General features: G+C 40.6%; 1 protein-coding gene across 1 annotated transcript in view; it reads left to right on the forward strand.

The window, feature by feature from the left end:
- Positions 1-20813, forward strand: part of zfhx3b (zinc finger homeobox 3b) — a 271273-nt gene that overhangs the window by 235424 nt on the left and 15036 nt on the right. Inside the window, 3 exon segments of the mRNA XM_048186070.1 lie at positions 6457-6564; positions 18294-18427; positions 18871-19071. Of these exon segments, the coding sequence (XP_048042027.1) occupies positions 6457-6564; positions 18294-18427; positions 18871-19071 (443 nt within the window).

Genomic DNA, 20813 nt, shown 5'->3' on the forward strand with positions numbered 1-20813 from the left:
TGGAATTTGGATAAGTATCTTGGAATTTTAAAATAAAAGTCATGAAAGTTTCTATAGTTATTATGGTAACACTTTACAGGAATGCATTAACTAACAATGAGCAATAGATTTTGTTACAGTATTTATTAATGTTTATTAAAGTTAATTACTACAAATATGACTGTTCATTGTTAGTTAATGTTAGCTTGGGTCCATTAAATAATATTAACATATATTTCTTTTAATTTGAAAAATTTATTAGTAAATGTTGAAATTAACATTTAAGATTAATACATCCAATATTAATAATTCTTTAGAAATATTTTAATTGTTAGTTTGTGTTAACTAATGTAGTTAACAAATGGAACCTAAGTGTTACCGTTAATATTATATTATATTATATTATATTATATTATATTATATTATATTATCTTATAATATATAATATAAAAATATAATGGGATTGAATTGTTCTTTTAAGTTTTTTTTTTTTATTTAATGAATCATCAATTCAACACACAAAATGTTCTGAATAATTAATTAACGATTCAGTCTGAATGAAAATGATTTTAAAAAATTCTCCTAAAGTAATAAAAAAAAAATTACTGGACATGTCATTGATATTTATTGAACAAAAAAAAAAAAAAAAAAGTGGGAACCAAAAATTGCATCTAGATGTGGCTCAATGCCCAAAGGCATTCAGCTGACATGTGTACATAGACAAGCAATTATAAAAAGCATGGACAAAATGCAGGCATGCGTCCTATGCGAACAGCCCCAACACGGTAAACCTGCTTTCTGTTTATTTATGTATTTCACTGTAATTTTGTGCGAGCGGTGTGATGTATGTCACTTTCAAGTCACATCCTCATGATGACAGGCACAGATCAGAAGCTATTGGAAATGTCATGCTTGTGATGCAATGTCACATCAGGTATTGAAACGAAATGATGTCTGTTTAGAAGAGGAGGATTTGACAGTGCCGGTGTAAATTCGATTTCCCCTGATTAGCCGTCTCCTTCCGCCGCGGACTGCTCCGTCCACTGAAATGGCCAGTGATTTTGAAAGGCTTGGGGGATCAAATTAAGTGTTGCGCAGAGGGCGTGCGGGGTCGGCTCGGAGGGTGTTTGGAGAGCCGGGTGCGAGACGGAGAAGCACGGGGGAGGGGCGACGTGAACCTCTTGTTCTAAGGCAGAGTGAGCTTTCCCTTCTGTTTGTGATCAACTTGCTGTTTAAAGTTTGCTAGCTGTTAGCTAGCCCACCCTCCTCCTCTTCCTCCTCCTCCTCCTCCTCCTCCTCCTCCTCCTGCGCCTCCCCCCTCTGGCGCACAGCCCCATGGAGACACAAAGTATTCATTCACATTTAGATTTGGGGGTCACGACAGGGCCAGTGCTGAGCGAACGCCATGGCTTCTGGAAGGCAAGGTCAGGAATCTAGCACATAACTCAGCCCCGCTCCGATACAGAGCCACGGCCCTTTAAACCAAAGAGGTACTTAGCTTTTCTTTTTTCGTGCTCGAGGTGAGTGTGTGCTTGTTTGAGAGAGAGGTTGTCCTGTTTTCATCCTAGTGTTTTGGGGTGTGTGCGAGAGGGAGGGTGTTGCCGTTGTTTGGGAGTGTGGTCACCATGCGTACTATGTTGGTCTCGCTGACGTTTGCCTGACTCACGCTCTGTGTTTATGGTGACGGAGGGGTTTACCCAGAGTGCATTGTTTTGAGTGCATGAACTGTTTTTCTTCAAAAGCAGTTTTGGCGAACAGCTTAAATATTTTGTCATGAAATTGTTTTTCATGTCAAGATTATATGGTTAGGTTTGCTCACAGCATTTATTTTCTAAAACAATGTAGTAGTGAAGTGGCTTTGACTGGAATCAATTTTTTGTGTGTGTGTTTACATTATTTAGTGCTTACTTTATTCTTGATTCTGATTGGTTGACAGATATTCCAAGGTGTTGATTAGTTTTCTATAACCTCACGACATGAAATTTCATGTACGCTCTGCATGTTTTTCTGAACTAGTAAAGGTGTTTGTCAAGCAAGATTCAGAAGTGGGGCAATGCAAGAGTGTGTTGAGGACGAAAAATTGAAAATATACACCTTATGTACACATATACATAATGTATAATATAATGTAACTGGTGGTATAAGTGAATTTTATTCCGGACCGTTACGTTGAACTGCTTTTAATTTTAAAAATTCTGTGGCCGAACATCAATTATTATATATAGTGCTTTTGGTGGACAGTTTCAGAAGGGTTTTCGCCCATCTACAGATTGCGGCTGGTCTGAGACGAAGGCAGTGTTTTTTTGTGTGTTGTGGTTTAGAGGGGGGTCCTGTTTGGGGTGGGAGGGGCACGGACGGGGCCGGAGAAGTGCTGATATGAGGAGCGGACAAAGCGTGAAAGCCCCCAGCATGGAGCCTATGTCCCATTGTCCCACAGAACCCTTCTGTCACTTTCATTTTACACCGCGCTCTCCGAAGTCAGGACAGCTTTGATATAGGGAAGGGGTGCGGGAGGGGATGGCGGGGGGCCATAGGGGGATCTCGTAGGAAAAAAAAGAAAAAACAGGACAAGCAAGGGAGAGAGAGATAGAGTCCGTGAGGTGTGAAATAAGATTGCTTTTTTATCCAACAGTGCAGCGTTAAAGACAAGGAAGCTGTCTGTTGTGGGGCAAAAAGAGGGGGAGAAAGAGGTAGATGGAGGGGGAAATGTGGCCCCACAGATTTACGGTGATGTGCGCTGTGACACCTGGTTAAAATGATAACCAGTGCTTCGGTAATCCTAATGAGAGTAATGAGAAAGAGCAGCCGCTCACAGAGAGACTGGCTCACACTGCGCTCTGGCTGGAGGAAAGGTGAAGCGAGGCAGGCCAGAGACTCGCCTCGCGAGCCAATGCTAGACCTACAGAGGATCCCAAGAGCTTCTCAGGTACGGTCCCTCGAATGTGTTTTCGAGAGCGCCAAGCTGATTTCCGATGAGTTTGGTTCTGGGTTTGTGGTATGAATACGCACACCGGCCCTTCGGTCTGGGTAGGAGAAGCTGGATGAAGCAGTGGTTAGCATGTATTATTTATTTGGCGGTTTGTGCCTGTCAGTATGATTAGTATGTGTGTAATCACCGTTCTTCTGGGGAAACGGGGGAAGGCAGCTCGGCCTCATCTGAAGGTAATCGCGCTGTCTTCTGAGTCTCATCGCTTGGCGCTGACTTCCTGTCTAGCATCTGCTTTTGTCATCTCCACATATTTCTCTGTCCGCGTTCTGTATATATTTGTCTGTGCCTTTCTAACCTCTCTGCCTTCATCTGCTGTGTATGTGTCTTGCCAATTTCTCTTCCTTGCTTGTATAGGGTGACACCTATAGGTCGATGTGAGATCCTGCATGCTGGGAGAGACTTGAATGTTTCATTTCTCTCAAACATTATCATGCATTTCTGAGTCCGCCGAGACGACCTCTGTACAAAATTAAAGTCCATTTTCTGTATCCCTCCACGTTGCAATGTTGTGGTATTGTGTTTCCTTGGAGAACAGACGTGCTTTGTGATTTCAGGCGCTGCGGTGGGCTTATTCGGTTGGCGTGATTAGATTAAGGCAAAAGTTTAATATCACTGTACGAGGACGGGTTAATGAGGACGATTAATTAGAAAGCCTAACCTTCAGGGTATTGTCCTTTACATTTTTAGGATTTGGGTTAGCAAATGGCCTCTCGCCATAGCTGCGAGTGCTTCCTCTTAATCTATTTCCAGGCCAGATCTATGACTACATCTGGGTGGGTCCTTTCATTTTCAGCCTACTCTAAGGCCACTTGTGACCTTTCATTAATTATGGCTGGCCCGGGTTTAATCATTGTGTACCGCGGTGGTGGCGGAGATGAGGAATAGGCACATTCATTTGCCTCTTAGACACCCGGCCATGGGTGGAATTAAATGTCTACCTATCTGAGTACTACTGGGGGGGAGGGTGGCCGGCGTACAGTCGGGGAGCGAGATGTTGATGAGAAAAAGGTGAGAGATGATTTCAGGGCGGCAGCTGTTGCATGAAGCGACTTCCTATTAAGAGACGTAAGTGTGCTGGAGCAGGAATTAGACACACTGGTGGCGGCTCTTCTAGAGGTGGAAAATCTACCTGGGGATTATTTTGTAATCTGGCTGCTTCTGACTCCATATCATATAGTAATTCCCAGCCTGGTGAAGGTGGATTTATCTCGACTGCATGTTGCATTTTTTTTTTTTTTTTTTTTTTGCCTTTCCAGCCCATTTCTCAGCCCAATGCTGGGTAATGTTGGGTTGTGGAGAACGGAAATAGCTGGTTGCCTTGGGAACATAACAGAAACAGGCACATTTGTGAAAGAATTAAATTTTCTATATGTATATACAGACGGTTTCAGTGTGGGCTTTGGGTAATATAGCCTAACTGCATAATCCATACTGCGATCAAACGCTAGGTGCTTCGTCTACACGGAATCACTGTGTTTTTGCTTTATGAAGATTTTGTGTTGTTTTTAGAAAGATGAGATGAAATGAACAACAGTTCTGTTTATCTACCACCTACTTCGAATCTGCACTCCTGTATGTTATTATTTAATAATTTGCCTGTTATGCTAGAAAACTGCTCTTGTGAATTAACACATGTAGTTTTATAACCTTGCAGTGTACGGAAGACTCCGTATACTAGTGTTTTCTTGTGTAATTACTTTCTCCCAGAATGCCACAGCGGAAACCACAGCGATTGTAGGCTTTGGCAAACGGTCTGCCCCAGTCGTGTTTCCTCTTGGTGCATCAATAATTAAAACAGTGCAACAAAATGCAGAATTACACATAGCAATCCACACAAGACCATCAGATGTAAATGGCTTTAACTGCTCTAGATACACACACACACACACACACACACACTCACACACAAATGGTTTCTTGTAGCACATTAAGTCAAGGAGATGGAAATGTTTAGAGATGTTGATGTATTACTCGCAGCGAGAGAGTTATGGCGGAGGCGTTTATTAAATACGCCGCTCCATGTTCACGCAGAGACCAAAAAAGCGTTTTTGAAGAATGATGGATTGAGGTTGTACTTTAACAGTTCTAGAAACCCAACACTGATGAGAATAAACTTTAATGGATTGCGGCGCGGCTTTTTGGAACTGGCTGGTCCGAATTCAAGTCGCGTCCCGGGCGGGCTTCTAAAGTGGCTGGAACGTTATTGGACAATAAAAGCTGTTTTAAGTTAAGGGTTCGAATGTTGTCGTGGAATAGCTCTCTTTGAGCGTGGAGATGAATATTTGAACAGGATATTTCAACGGCCGTTGTTGTCCTGTCGATACGTCAATAACCCACCTGATAGAGTGTAGAGTGCAGGGGGAGGCATTTTCAAAAGAACATTTAAGTACATTTGCTGAGAATTAGCTGACTTGTGTAATAACTGATAAGGCTTATTGACTGCCACGGACTTTACTGTTGCAAAATCAATGTTTGTGTGTGCTAGCCACGGTACTTTTAAACAAGCTGGGCCCGGGAAAAGGGGGTGCTCGGGGGGCACGAGGTGGGAATAAAAAGGATTGATGCCCATTTTATTATCTGTTTTTCAGCATCTTCTCTCTGTTACTTACACATGGCATTATTGGAGATCCATTGTTGGGAGTTCGCTGCCTTTAAATGGCCTAATATATTGAACAGGGGGCTTTTAAGATGGTTACAGGGGATTTCGGCATTTGACTTGGCAAAATAAAATGAATTGCGGGCTGCGTTTTAAATATTTATGATTTTTTTTCCCCCCTTTGCATTACCTTGGGTTTTAAAAATGAACTTAAACCGATATTGGTGAGCGGCCCGCAGCAAACTGCAGCAAGGGACTGTAATTATGAACGTTGGGAGAGGTACTAGAGAGAGCAACACACAGAAACTCTCCTCTCTCTCGAAACTCGCACAATTATTTTTCCTGTCTGCATGCTCAGAGCCGCTGTGGAAAATGTGTGTATGTCTCTACCACATGTGTGCGGTTTGCTGCAGTTTTATGTTCATATTAAACAGAGGAAGCCATAAAGATATTTGTGTCATGGTCCTGCATAAATGAAGAATTATAACTGTGGAGTCGAGGCTCGTTTTAAATGAAATCTCTATAAAATGATGCCATCAAAAATATAAGACATCATGAAAATAATCGTGCTTAAAAAGAGCGAAATATATAATTCTGCAAATGCATTTTGGAGATACAAATACTTTATTGCACAAAAATGCAAGTGTGTGTATATATATATATATATATATATATATATATATCTTGCAATTATATTTTCTGTAATTATATGGTCTTGCGTGTATGGTAGAGTAGAGAAGCGGCTGCTTTGTCTCGTAGCCTTGTAAATGCTTGTAAGAGAATGTAATTGTTGTGCGCTCCTATAGAAAAAAACGCTGCCGTCCCTTTAAGTGCTTCCACCAATTCTGATGGAGTGCTGATTTACATATCCCATCCTCTCCTCCCCCTTCAGGAGAGCTGAGTGAGGATGTGGAGGCTGCCAGTGAGACCACCACAGATCAGGAGGACCAAACCAAAGACAGAGAGAGTGGGGGGGAGAGGGAGCTCACCAAAGGGACAGGTAAGCCCTATCTTTCCAGTTCACTAATATAACAGGGGGCTGTTAGATTTTTCATATAGACACTGAGCAACCTTTATATTCCACAGCTCCAGTGTTGTGACTTATTAAATAAGGTGATGTTTTACCGCAGATATGTCAGTGCACTTTAAGAAGCACTTTTTTTTTTTTTTTCCAAGAATCAAGCTTAATTTAATATGTTTTATTTCTCACCCCTGAGAATTGAGTTGAAATTCCCAGGAAAAAATTATCCCTGATTACGGCGAATCTGGTCAAGTGACAAAAACAAGTCAGGGCCTACGTACAGAGTTACAGAGCAGCCATGTGTCTAAACACATGTGACCGTGTTCTCTGCCTCACACACACACACCTCTGAAGAATGCTATCAGATAGGAGTATTTTGCAGGCGGGGATTGGGGGCGGTTGTGGCAGGTGCAGGTGTCAGGTTTCATAGAGAGGTGTGGTTTAAGAGGAGGGGGGCTGCCTGGGGTGTTGGAGTGGAGTGGAGAGCAGAGAGAGGCCTGTGGAGGTGTAAGTGGAGATCAGTGGTGCGTTGCTGTGCTGCTGATGTGTTCGCAAAGCTGCAAGGGCCTGGAGCACGTGCCGCATTACGAGTTTATGTGTGTGTGTGTGTGTGTGTGTGCGTGTGCGAGAAAGTCAACTGGCCTCTGGTTTGCTACTATAGTCATATGTACCTGTGCATGATATGTACCGCATTCAAAAAAGGGAGGTTAAACTTTACAATAAGATCCCGGCTTAGCTTTAGTTGATGCACTAAAATGAACAAACAATGAACAATACATCCGTTACAGTGTTTATTAATCTTTGTTAATATTTGCTAATAAAAGTACAGCTGTTCATTGTTAGTTCATGTCAGCTCAGGTCTCGAAAATAATATTAACAGAGACAATTTTTGATTTTAATAATGTATTAGTGATTGTTGAAATTAACCATAACTTTAATATGTTTTAGAAACATTTTTCATTGTTAGTTGTACATGTTAACTATGAAAATGTTAACTAGAAAACAAATATTTGAATGATTGTGATGTAAATTAAATGGCACTATGTTCTTTAAAATCTCGATTAAGACTACATCTATGGTGTCTCACTGAAATTAAAGTCAAGATTTGTTACAAAAAGTTGCAATCCCACATATTTAATAAAGTGCAGAGGGAAGTTTAAAAAGATTTTTTTTAAATTTAAAGCTATAAAAATACTTAAATGTCTTACTAAAAATATCACATTTGAGTAAATAATAATTAAAATGAATTAATTAAAATAAATAATCATGATTAATCTTCTCTTAGAAGACCACAAAACCAGTCATAAGGGTTTTTTGAAATTGAGATTTATACATCACCTGAAAGCTGAACAAATAAGCTTCCCATTGATGTATGGTTTGTTAGGATAGGACGATATTTGGTTAAAATACTGGAATCTGACGGTGCAAACAAATCAAAATATTGAGAAAATCGCCTTTAAAGGTGCCAAATGAAGTCCTTAGCAATGCATTTCCACTCTCAAAAATAAATTTTTGATATTTTTACAGTAGGAAATTTACAAAATATCTTCATGGAACATGATCTTTACTTTTAATGATACTTTTTACGATAATTTTGACCCATACATTGTATCGTCGGCTATTGCTACAAATATACCCGAGCGACTTATGAGGTCCAGGGTCACATATGCACTACTTGGCTGCACAGTATTTATTAGGTGACTTTAATATTGCTAAATGATATCTAGAATAATATGCTTTGATAGGAATGCACTTATGGTTTGGTCTCATTGAATGTATACTATAAACAAAAAATGGTTGGGAACTTGGGAAGCGCATCAGTATATATGGATGCATGTGCAGTTTGGACGTTGAGCATTAAGTCATGTCCTTCGACAGGTGCGTGCTGCTCTAAATGTGTTGGGTGTCCATTTTTGCTTGCCATCTCGCATTTGAAGTTCCATTCACGAGGAGTTCAATTGGTGCCAATGCAGAAGCCGTTTGATTGTGAGGTGGAAGCAGTCCGGGCGAACACCTGTCTGGATCAAGTGTTTTCACTAGAGCTGTACCTCACAGGCGACAGGATATAACTTCATTCCTCGCGATAGGAAAAACCATTTTAGTCTTTTGCACGTTCCACATTTCATTATTATTATCATTATTTTTTAAATTCCAAAACTACAGCAAAAAAGTTCATTTGAAGGCAAATCTTTTAAAGCGGCGTTTGATTTTTTGCAACTTTCATTTTAAATGAGGCTGAGTTGTTTGTGCACTTTGAGCAAGTGCCACTCAGCTTTGATGGGGAGAAATAATGATATGCATCGCCTGCCTGAAAATGGCTAAAAGTATATTTTAACACATCAAAATAAAGCACTTTAAAAAGCATTAAAATGAGCTGTTTGATTAATAATTCAGCCGTTACCTGTGGTGCCGAAGAAGACGACTATGCGCATTAGGAGCCCTGCGTCTTTTTCTGAAAGGCATGCAATTCCATACAAGAATATTCAATTCTTTTCCTCCCCCTGTCAGTTGCTAATCACCAAATAAGTGTGTTTCTGTGTTTTCACAAAGGAAAGATGTGCTTGCATATGAAAAATTTACAGGCTTCCCAGCAGCTTATTAGGAACGCTTAGTTAAAAATAGCGTGCATTAGGAAGCCAGGTCTAGGGTGCCGTTTGATGTCTGAGGAGAGGTGGAGAGGGGAGGAAGGAGTGACGGGGGTGGAAGAGTGAAACCTGGCGGTGTTGTGATCTAAGATACTGGTGCTGCTTTAATGGAAGCTCTTTTATATTCTTTTTCTAATCGTGTTTAGAACTCACTTTCATGATTGACGGACAGAGCGGCGTGAGACGGCGCTACGAGAGGCTTTCTGAACCCTGCCTGGGAAGCACTGGAATGCTTTTAGTAAACAGAGGCACTCTTGTTTTGGCTGGAGATTGTCTGAGAATGTGTGTGGAGAATGCGTCAATGCTGAGCCGCTGGACTCCGCCGCGATGGGGACGTGGCTAACCTGTTATTTAAAGGCACGCATCCGAGCGGATTTGAGTCACACTGTCTGAGCGGCCTGTTATTAGGGTCTGTCATTAGTGTTGTTGAAGTTTTTCCTCTCGTCCTAGTCATGCGAACACAGAGCGTTGAAATGTGGGGCTGCTTCACAGATGACACTCAGGTCGAGCGTGTTGGCACCATCCGAGTTGATCCGTAGCCGATCCTGATGGCTCTCGTTTAGTGCATGTAGAGTGAGCTTGTGGTTGATGGGTATATTTTAAGCATGTCAACACATACAAGGAAAAAGTTACAGATACATTTTTAATTGGAAGCGCAAGAAAGGTATGGAAAATTGCTAGATTAAAGGATTAAAATTTACTGATAATTTACTCACCCCCATGTCATCCAAGTTGTTTATGTCTTTCTTTCTTCAGTCGAAAAGAAATTAAGGTTTTTGAGGAAAACATTCCAGGACTTTTCTCCATGTACAGGACTTCAACAGGGTTCAACGGGTTGAAGGTCCAAATTGCAGTTTGAATGCAGCTTCAAAGGGCTCTACGCGATCCTAGCCCAGGAATAAGGGTCTTATCTAGTGAAACGATCTGTCATTTTCTAAAAAAATGTATATACATTTTAACCACAAATGCTCATCTTGCACTGTTCTGTGATGTGCCACGCACTACGTAATCACGTTGGAAAGGTCTCGTGTGATGTAGGCGGAAGTACCGTGGAAGGGCAAAAAATTCCATGTCATTTTCTTCTCCAACTTCAAAATTGTCCAACATCGTTGTTATACCTTTTTTTGTAAAGGGTGTTTGACTTGGTCTTTGCACGTTCCCTTTGTAAACACTGCGTCGGTACTTCCGCCTACGTCACACATGACCTTTCCAACGTGATTATGTCATGCGTGGCGTATCGCAGAGCAGTGCAAGATGAGAATTTGTGGTTAAAAAGTATATAATTTTTATTTATTTATTTTTTTAGAAAACAACCAATCGTTTCGCTAGATAAGACCCTTCTTCCTCAGCTCTGGGATTGTGTAGAGCCCTTTAAAGCTGCAATTTGGACCTTCAACCTGTTGTATCCTGGTGAAGTCCACTATATGGAGAAAAATCCTAGAATGTTTTCCTCAAAAACCTAAATTTCTTTTCGACTAAAGAAAGAAAGACATACACACCTTGGATGACATGGGGGTGAGTAAATTATCAGGAAATTTTGAATCTGAAGTGAACTAATGCTTTAAGTTAGTATAAGCGTTCCAAAAATAATATGTGATCCTGGACCACAAAACCAGTCATAAGGGTCAATTTTTCGAAATTTAGATTTATACATCATATGAAAGCTGAATAATTAAGCTGTCCATTGATGTATGGTTTGGATTAGGACCATATTTGGCTGAGATACAAACTATTTGAAAATCTGTAATCTGAGATTAAAAAATTAAAATATTGAGAAAAAAGCCTTTAAAGTTGTCCAGATGAAGTCCTTAGCAATGCATATCCATTCACAAAAATATTTTTTTATATATATTTACGGTAGAAGATTTACAAAATATCTTCATGGAACATGATGTTTACTTAATATCCTAGTGATTTTTGGCATAAAAGAAAAATCAATAATTTTGACCCATACAATGTATTGTTGGCTATTGCTACAAATATACCCGTGCGACTTATGACTGGTTTTGTGGTCCAGGGTCAGTTTGATTAAAGGTGATCCAATGGGTGAACAGGGTTAGCATTAGTGCAGTGGGATTATTGGGATTTATTAAAGCAAGAAGGGTGGATATGGGGCAGAAAATAAGGATAGAGGAAGTAACGGATGGACAGAGAAAGGGGAGGATACATGACAATGTGGAGCTGAAAGAGATGAGCAGAATTGTTAATTCACTTAAGGACTGAAGGTGAACCACAATATGATTTGATATGTGTAACATAAATATAGGTGGTGGGGAGGTGGTGGTTTACAGGCAGGGCGTCCTCGGCAGGTTTATGAATATATCCTCTCAACCCCCAACTTTCAAATCACTGGGGTTATAGTGAGGGAGGGAAAATAATCTGATGCAGGTCAGATGCTATCGCGGCAGCAGCGGCCCTCCAAATTGGTTCCGTCTCTTTTGCCTTATACGTTTACTTAAATATATGAATGTCAGTGATTGGATGCACAGGGGACGGTGTGTATTTGTGTGAATGTATTCCACTGTGTGTGTGTGTGTGTGTGTGTACAGGAGAGAAGTGAGAAGGACAGCAAAATAATTGTCCTCTGACTGCAAGGTGAACATTAGCACCCCCTGGACACAGAGAAAGTGTATTACAAGCAGAGCGGTTTCCATCTCCAGCATTTTTTCATGGCCTTGATGTCCATCAATAGATTTTACAGGAGTTGATGTGAATAGGCAGGGGCTCTAGCTGTGGCGTGTTATAATCGTAGTAAATGCAACCGTAGCTGTCAGGGTTGTCAGCTGACTCGGTGAATAGCGCTGAAGAAATGGCACATATACGGATGAAAACTGTCATGATTTTTATGATGCCATATTTATTGCATCATCCTGAGGGTGTTTTAAGATGAATTTACCAGGTAGTGAAACAGTCTGAAAAGCATGTCACTGAAGTTCTTCCTAACGCCCTGTCTCTGAAACAAAGCATCAATCAGAGCAGTTTTAAAAGCACCAGCGCGTTTGCATATTCATATCGTGTCCTTTAAAAGCTTGTCATCGCTAAATTAAAATTATTTTTGTCTTGAGGACTAATAGGCTATAAATTGTCCTTGTTTGTGAGCCAGCGCTCACATAGACCTGTGTTTATGAGTCTTACTCCCTATATTCTAATTGGCATGCCGTCCTGAGAAAGAGAGAGCAAGTTGCATGTATGTGTGTCAGTGCGTGGATGTCCTCTAAAGGTGATTGCGGCGTTAGCTCCCGCCTAGCAATTGGAAGATTAATAACACGTCCGCTAATTGATATCTCCTTTTAATTTCTTCATTTTAAATTTGTCTTTGTAGCAGTCACGCCTGTGGGGCTACATGGGCACTTCCTTTGCAGAGCCATGGAGGTGGTCCTTTCATTTAATAGTGGGTTATACACCAAGGGAACTGTGATATGATAAGCCGCAATATGGAGTGGCGTTGGCGTTAGGCTTTGGTTGTAATTTTCTTTATTTGAAATTAATTGATGCAGAGTAATTACCTGAGAAATATGAGGTGAAATGGAATATAGCCCTTTGTTGCTCAGGGCACCAACGCGGCCTACAGATTAAAAAGAGGGGGGAAAAAAGGGGGGAGGGACTGAGCAGAAAAAGATAATATTCGGTTATTGTTAGCCGTGGTAAAAGTGAATGACTTCTAGCACTGGGGAGTTGGACCACTCCTTTGTATTAATGGTTAAATAGCAGAGGGAGTAGGGAAAGAGATGCCCAAAGTGAGGTCTGGGGAGAAAAGCGAGAAAGACAAAAGAACGATGGAGGAGGTTTGACCTCCTAAAAAGAGAAGCAAAAAAATATTATATATAAATAAATATATTTTATATATAATATAAAATAAATATATTTTATATATATTCTTACTTTTGGCTTGGTTTCCAATACAAATATCTAAACATTCTTAAATCAAGATACATTGACTAGAGATACTTAAAACAAGAAAGAAAAAAAAAATCTGTCAATAGGGTAAGAAATATATAAAATTAAAGGGTTAGTTCACCCAAAAATGAAAATTAACCCATGATTTACTCAAACCAACCTAGGTGTATATGACTTTCTTCTTTCAGACGAATACAATCAGAGTTATATTAAATAATTTCCTGGCTCTTCCAAGTTTTATAATGGCAGAGGATGAGATTTTGAAGCCCAAAAAGTGCAACCATCCATCATAAAAAACTAAAATAACTAGCTTCCAACAGACGGCCATGCGCATCGAATTCACGATAAAAGAGTGAACTCGGACCAGACGCATGACGCATCGATAAACGCGGAAGCGCAGAGGAGAGAGCAAAACAAAACACCGGTCTAAAAATTAGAAGTTCTAAAATGATATTTTTTAAAGAGAAATGTCTGTGGATTTCGATATATAAGACAAGAGGAGCTTCAGTTTGTTACCCAGCCCTATTTTTTTGAACAGCGAGAGCCATCAAAGCTTACGTTACTCCTACATTGCGTCAAGGATTACTCTTTTGGCATAAGTCGATACGCGTAAGGCCGAAAGCTAGTTGTTTTAGTTTTTTTAGTTGTTTTTTTAGGAGCAAAAGCTGAGCTTGATAAAGTAAGGATGAACTGATCACATGACGTTTCCCGTGCCTTCTTGTGAACACATCTGCTGAGTTTTTGCAAATGTGCATGATGCACTCCATATGCCAGGAGAAATAATTTTTCTGCTCTTTCCCTGTCCGCCCACTTTCAGTGTCCAGTTAGTCTCGTAGGAGATGACTTCCCAAGGACACCTAGGTAATGATATGATGGCAGCTGTGGTTACATTTGTGGACATTTTCAGTGGCGCAGGACTTGTTGCGTTATTGCTGTCCTGCTCGTGTCAGTCGCACACTTGTTCGGTGCCTCCCTTCCATGAAAGCGCTTCACGTCTCTGATTTAGAGGCTTAGCACTCAGCACTGACAGCCTCCTCTGGCTGGCTGAGAAATGCTGCTCAGCTCCAAGGGTTGAGAAAAGGTGCCAAAGTCCAATTCACTTACGGGACACTCCAGAACAAAGACCTCCTGCTTACGGAAAAGGCCCATGAATTAATAATCACCTAATTGACTTTTAAGACTTTTTTCACTGCTTCTCCTTTGGCTTTTGTGATGTCAGATGAAAGTCGGGGCGTTGTCGCTGTCTCTGTGGGTTTTGCTGCAAGCGCGGTCTACTGCTGAATGGTAGAATTGAGGTCAGATGTACAGATACTACATTAGGATGGTTTTGAAAAGACACAGGGGGCAAGAATTGCACACATAGGAAGACTGATATAGTTCCCACTCCTTTAAAAAAATCTAATGCTAGTATTTTTGTATAACACCGTTTCTGTGAGGGAAAATCAATTTTAGATATGTACTGAATATCAGTTATGCTATCTGTGTGGGCCAATATTTAACCATTTAGAGACCCACAAATATTTTAAAACATTTTAAAAAGATTTGACTTCAGCCGAAATTTGACCATTTCGAGATGATTCATCTGTCGATATTTGGGCATTTTGAAATATTTATCCCAATAATTATACAATACAATACAATAATTATCCCTTTTGAGATTATTTATAGTCTTAAATAGCTAATAGTTGTATAGTGAATTTTCAATAAACATTTTGACATTTAAAAATATACATTATAACACGTTTGTTTAGGTTAATTTCTTTTTTTCCTTGTTTTCTTCAACATTTTTTCTCATTGTATTACAAATATAATACCCTGCTCTCAAGATTTGGCATTTAAAAAACCCATACTGGTCAACCACTAATACACAGTGAACATACCGGAGCCTGACACACATAGCCAGGTTCGTGAGCGGAGACCATGAGAGGGAGGGGAGAGAAAGAGGGACCCCCGCCATCAGGTTCTGGTCATGGTCTCTAATAATGGATCTGACCTGCTCAGATGTTGAGGCATGTTCCTACGGCCGTCCAACCGTGCCGAACACACACGCATCGCACATGCCAACAGTCCGCTTTCTTTGCCTGTTTATTGGTCTCCATTTTGTTCCAGCGTGCTCTGCGATGATGTTTTTTCCCCGCTTTCTCCCTCCGTCTCTTGACAACAGAAAACAGGATACGGTAGCTGGGCTTTAGTCACGGGGGTTTGGTGGCAGAAGTGGGTTTTTGGGGCTTTTTAAAAGCAAACAATTGATCAGATTTATGGAGTTCTAACAGGGTGTGACGAGGTGCGGCTGTGCCCAGAGGCAGTGGGCTGCCCTCCCCTCCGCACGTGCAGCAGGCCTCCGGCAGGCAGCTGCTCCCCTGACCTCACGCTATTCACTTGCAATAGACAGAATTTACAATAAAACATTTGCAAGTAATACTCAAAGAGTGTACTTAACCCCTTTTCAATCATACTTAGAGTTACAGGCAATTGATTGTTGGTTTGTTTACATGTATTTATCTTAAATGCATTTAGCATAAAAGCATTAGCTGAAGTTTTCTATGTTTTAGAGTAGCTTGTCCTACTCTAGATCTCTATCCCAGCACTCGCTTAAAAAATTTAACGTGGTAACCATTGCTTCCACCAAAATTCCACAATAATATAACTTGGCCTTCAAATAGCATTAGCAGTTTGAAGAAATTTGTTTTTGATGACAGTGCCAAGTTTCCAGAGTTTTATTGTAGTAAGAATAATTCTGTGTTTTGGTGGACAGTTTGATTACCAACCAGGAACATGTCCTACAAGGAACCTGAATGGAACCAGAATGTGCGCAAGCAGATAATAGAGAGGCTAGGAAGAGTCAAGGGACTGCCACAGACACATCCACTGTCAGTAGGAGCAGTGCAGTAAGGAGGAAGTGGCCAGGACGGAGAGTGGAGGTTAATGGCGACAAATGGGAGGTTCCTTTGTTTAACATTTCCTTTGTTTATTGGTGGATGTGTCTAATGGGATTGGCCATGACTGGACCTAATAGGGCAGCACTGGCTGATTGGGGGAGTCTCTGGGAGCCGCAGCAGGCAGCGTTCCCCAAAGTAGGGCCCCCCACTAAAGCCAGCGCTCAGCTGCCCTGCCATGATTGGAGCTGACACTTTAATGTCTGCCCAAGGAACATGGTCAGTCCGGCTTAAACTGACCCACACACCCCTCCCCACAATCCCCTGCTCTCAATTTGCCCTTTCAGGACTGGACAAATCATGCCAAATTTAACTCTTTATAGCCTCGTTATGGGCCGGCTAGAGAGAAGGGCATCTTAAGTTTCACTGTGAATTCTTTCCCTTAGCAGTGTCAACAGTATGTCCTCTCGACCCCTCTCTGGCTTAGAGTGGATTTACTTTTTATATGAGGCTTTTTTTTATTCTGTGCTCTGATTTCTCTGTATTGCCAAAACAGTTTGTTTTCTTCTGTTTTGTTGTTATTTTGTTGTTTCCAGATACATTCTGGTTAGCTAAGCTCTGGGCCTGTTGTTGTTAGGATTTCTCTCTGTCAGTATAGAAAGTGAAAAGACTAGCACACAGATAGCTAACAATAAACATGCTAACCCTGTTGAAAAAACCATCATATGCTGGTTAGGTATGTTTTGAAGCATGGCAGCTTGTTTGAGCTGGTTTAAGCTAGTCCTGAGCTGGAGCTAGTTGCTTGGGACCAGCAATCGACCAGCTTAAACCAGCTCATGACTAGCTAAGGACCAACTAAGGACCAGCATGAACCAACTCAAACAAGCTTCCATGCTTCAAAATATACCCTACCAGCATGTGCTGTTTCTTCAACAGGAATGGCAGTTTAAGTTGAGCTAACTGACAACAACACGTGAAATTACGCTTGCTTAAAAAAATGTTGACATTCATCTACTTGAATAGACCATTTGTTGTTGTTGTTGTTGTTGTTTTTTTCAATAATGAGTGAGCCATGCCAATAGTGATAGATGCAACATTAGCACCCGACTAACATATTTGGCTAGTTCGCAAAGAGTCCTTTCTTTAAAAACTATAGCAAAATGTGAAACTTATGCGAAACTAAGATTTGCTGAAAACCTAAATAACTAGGGAATGTAATTTTGTATTCCAATGAGAAGTGTAAATAAGCAAGGGAAAAGAATTGAAATAGGAACCAGAACATATCTCTTTCTTCTTGATACATTTTGAAGCTGCTTGTGGTATATTTGACTCTTTTCAAGTTGGGCGAATCCCTTCGCTGAAGCCACACTTCAAATGGCTTCATCTGAGAGAGCAGGCATCCTAAAGCTGCTCACCGTGGCAAACTAATGTTTTGATTAGATGTCTGTGCCGGTGTCTGATGTCCTAAACATCCAACATAGGGAGAGACAAGCCGTCAAAGCATTGCACACTGCCTCTTCTAAGTGCCATGGGAGGAGCGGTTAAAAGACTACATTGGTTTGGAGGGGGAGCAGCCTGCCTTAGCAATCCGCCGGCCTGGCTGATTCCTGTTCAATGCCTATATATCACAGTTTAGAAAGATATGTTACTCATTGCAGTAATACATCCTTTTTTCCCCATTTTATCGACTTTGTAAGTGGAGAGATGATAGCATATTATATGGTGATATGACACAAGTCAGATTTGAACCACATGCGCAGCATTTGTTTACTTTACTTTTACTGAAATACTGAAAGCTATATTTGGCATTTGGCAGTAATATGTTTAATTCACATAACCACTCATGTACTACAGTCCAAGTGAGCACACTTGTACTGAGAGCTGTTGTATTATTGGCCACACCTACTACTGTACTGCAGACTGTCTCTAAATTTCCAATTATAAATAATTTTTACATGTTCCTTGATCAAACCGAAAGCAAAGAACTTTGCTTTGTTTCAACATTCAATGAACTTTTACTGTAGGTTACACTTACATAATAGCAAGTTAATTTATTATTACAAATCTGCTTTGTTGTCTGCTTTAACCAGTAAGCTCAGCACAGTAGGCTTCATAAAAGCCATTTTAACTGTGATACAATTTTGACATTGTGCATTGTCATACTGCACAAAACTGTGTTTTACTGCATTTCATTTTTGTAAAGGCTGACTTATTGATTGATTGCATGCCCTGACTGCCAAATCGGTGCTGTGTTTTGACAACTATGCATCTTTTTGTTTGTCTATGGCAGCATCCAACCAATCGGAGAGGGATCAGACGGATTCCCCGGTCCCCTCCAAGCGGCCTTCTTCGAGGTCCGAGGCAGCAGAAAGCCCTCTCTCGTCGAAACGACCCAGGACCGCTGAGAAGAGCAGTGGAGAGCAGGTATGGAGGAAATTCTACAACATTTAGAATTCTCTCTGTCTGTTTCTGTGAAGTAGATTCAGAAAGACCTTATCTAATCCCCAGGCATGTAGGTCTCATTAACTGTACCCATTAATTAACAAAATATCTAAGGATGTTGTTTTCAGCCCTTTTTAATATAGAGTAGTAGAATGTAGCTGGCCTTTTTAAATTATGCATGCATTTTTTTCTAAAAATATTATATTTCTCCATCTTTTCTGCTGCTCTTGCAGTGCTAATTGTGCAAAAGGTGAAAAATCAATATGATATTTGACAGATGAGAGCTCTTTGAAGTGTCTGCCTCTCAGAGTAGCCCACTGCTCTCTGCATGAGAGAGAGGCGAGTCTTGCTCTGCCCTTGATTTGACCACTTTTCTCAAGAAAATAATATTCTTTCTGTGTGTCTGTCTTCTTATCATTGTACAGATGTACCAGTGCCCCTACTGCAAGTTCAGCAACACAGATTTGAACCGGCTCAGAATGCACGTGATGACGCAGCACTCAGTGCAGCCCATGTTCCGCTGCCCGTTGTGCCAGGACATGCTCAACAACAAGGTCCACCTGCAGTTCCATCTCACCCACCTCCACAGCGTGGCACCAGACTGCGTCGACAAACTAATTGCCACTGTAAGTTGCCGCTGAATGTATTTACCACTGCAGATTTTGCCTTCTACTTCATATGCTTACATACCTATAATGAATGTCCAAGACATTCAACCAAGTTTTCCTCCACGGTCAAAAGAACCTTACTAATAATTTCTAGTGGATAGATATCTATTCATCACAGTTAATTTCTCTCTGCAATATTTTGTTTTTAATGTGAGATGAGAGTAAAGGCCTCAATGCCCTTCTATTGTGTAGTGCGAAGGCCATATGCTTTTACACACAGCCCATGTTCAGTAGTGTTCATGTCAGGCATTAAGCTCACAGATGACTCACAGTTTCTTACTCACCCTGCCTTTGTGGACCCAAGATTGTTTCCTTTTATCTAATTAATGGCATTTTAAGGCTTAACTAAAATGGCAAAAGAAACTGATCATTGTCATATGGCCCCTGGGAATCCTGCATATATGGTTGGGTATTCTTATGGCCAATATAATTTCCATGTTTTATTATGCTAGTAGGGATTAGCATGAAGTAGTGTTGTCAAGTACAGACTTCGATACCAAGTCGGTACTGACATTTTATAAATGTGACGCTTTGAGTGCTGTTGAGCAGATTCGTAAACACCTCTGATTGGCCATTGTGTTCACACGGTCAACAGATTTGTCTGTGATTGGCTACAATGATCAACGCACGGGAGCGTTTGAAAGCACACGGAAGTGTTTAAATTTGAAAGAGGGAGCATTTGAAAGCTGCTTTCAAACACTCCTGTGAGTATCTGTGTAAGTGCTTGGTGAAGAGCGTCATTGATGTCTATTTGCATCATGTTTTTGAATCTTCGATCATTGTAGCCAATCACAAACATATCTGGTATCGAAGGTTATAGTCCCAAAAGTTGGTTGCTCGTTCATACCTAAGGGGACTTAATGGAGATCTCAGATATGTTTTTGTTAGCATAGAAATGTACTTAAATATCTCAATTTAATAGCAGGCTTCATTTTGGCAGGTGTTGGGACATTTTGAGACATCTCTCAAACTCTAGAAGTATAGTTGTCAAAAGTACTGAAATTTTAAAAATGTGATGCTTTGAGAACTGTTGAGTGGATTCGTAAACACCTCTGATTGGCCATTGTGTTGACACACTCATCGGATATGTCTGTGATTGGGTACAATGATCAACGCACGGGAGTGTTTGAAAGCACATGGAAGTATTTGATTTTGAAAGCGGGAGCCGGAGCATTTGAAAGCAGGCTTTCAAACACTCCCATGTGTATCTGTGTACGTGCTCGATGAAGAGCATCATTGATGACTATTTACAATGTTTGAAGCGTTGATCGTTGAAGCCAATCACAGACCTATTCGATGAGTGCGTGAACACAATGGCCAATCAGAGGCGTCACATTTTTACAATTTCAGTACCTACTTGGTACCAAAGTCAGTACTTTTGACAACTCTGTCTAGAAGAGAGACATTTAAGATTACTAGGGTCTTCTCAGGCAAAAGAAAATAATAATAATAATTCTCCAAACCAGTAGACCCTCCATTTAATTTCAGTGCTGATTAGAAGAAACAGTTGGTTTGTAAAAAGTAGATGAATAATGTAATTCTTAACCTTAGAAGAAATTTTCTCAGTTTAGTGGAAAAATTATAAAAGCCTCTTCTGATTACCAAGGTCATTTGTATTCCAGGCACTCTCTAGAAGCAGTAATACTTACATCATCCCTTTACGTTATTTCCACCTCTCTAGTCCCAGAGCGCTCAGGCCT

The sequence above is a fragment of the Megalobrama amblycephala genome, linkage group LG3 (assembly GCF_018812025.1).
Source record: "Megalobrama amblycephala isolate DHTTF-2021 linkage group LG3, ASM1881202v1, whole genome shotgun sequence".
Taxonomy (NCBI): Eukaryota; Metazoa; Chordata; class Actinopteri; order Cypriniformes; family Xenocyprididae; genus Megalobrama; species Megalobrama amblycephala.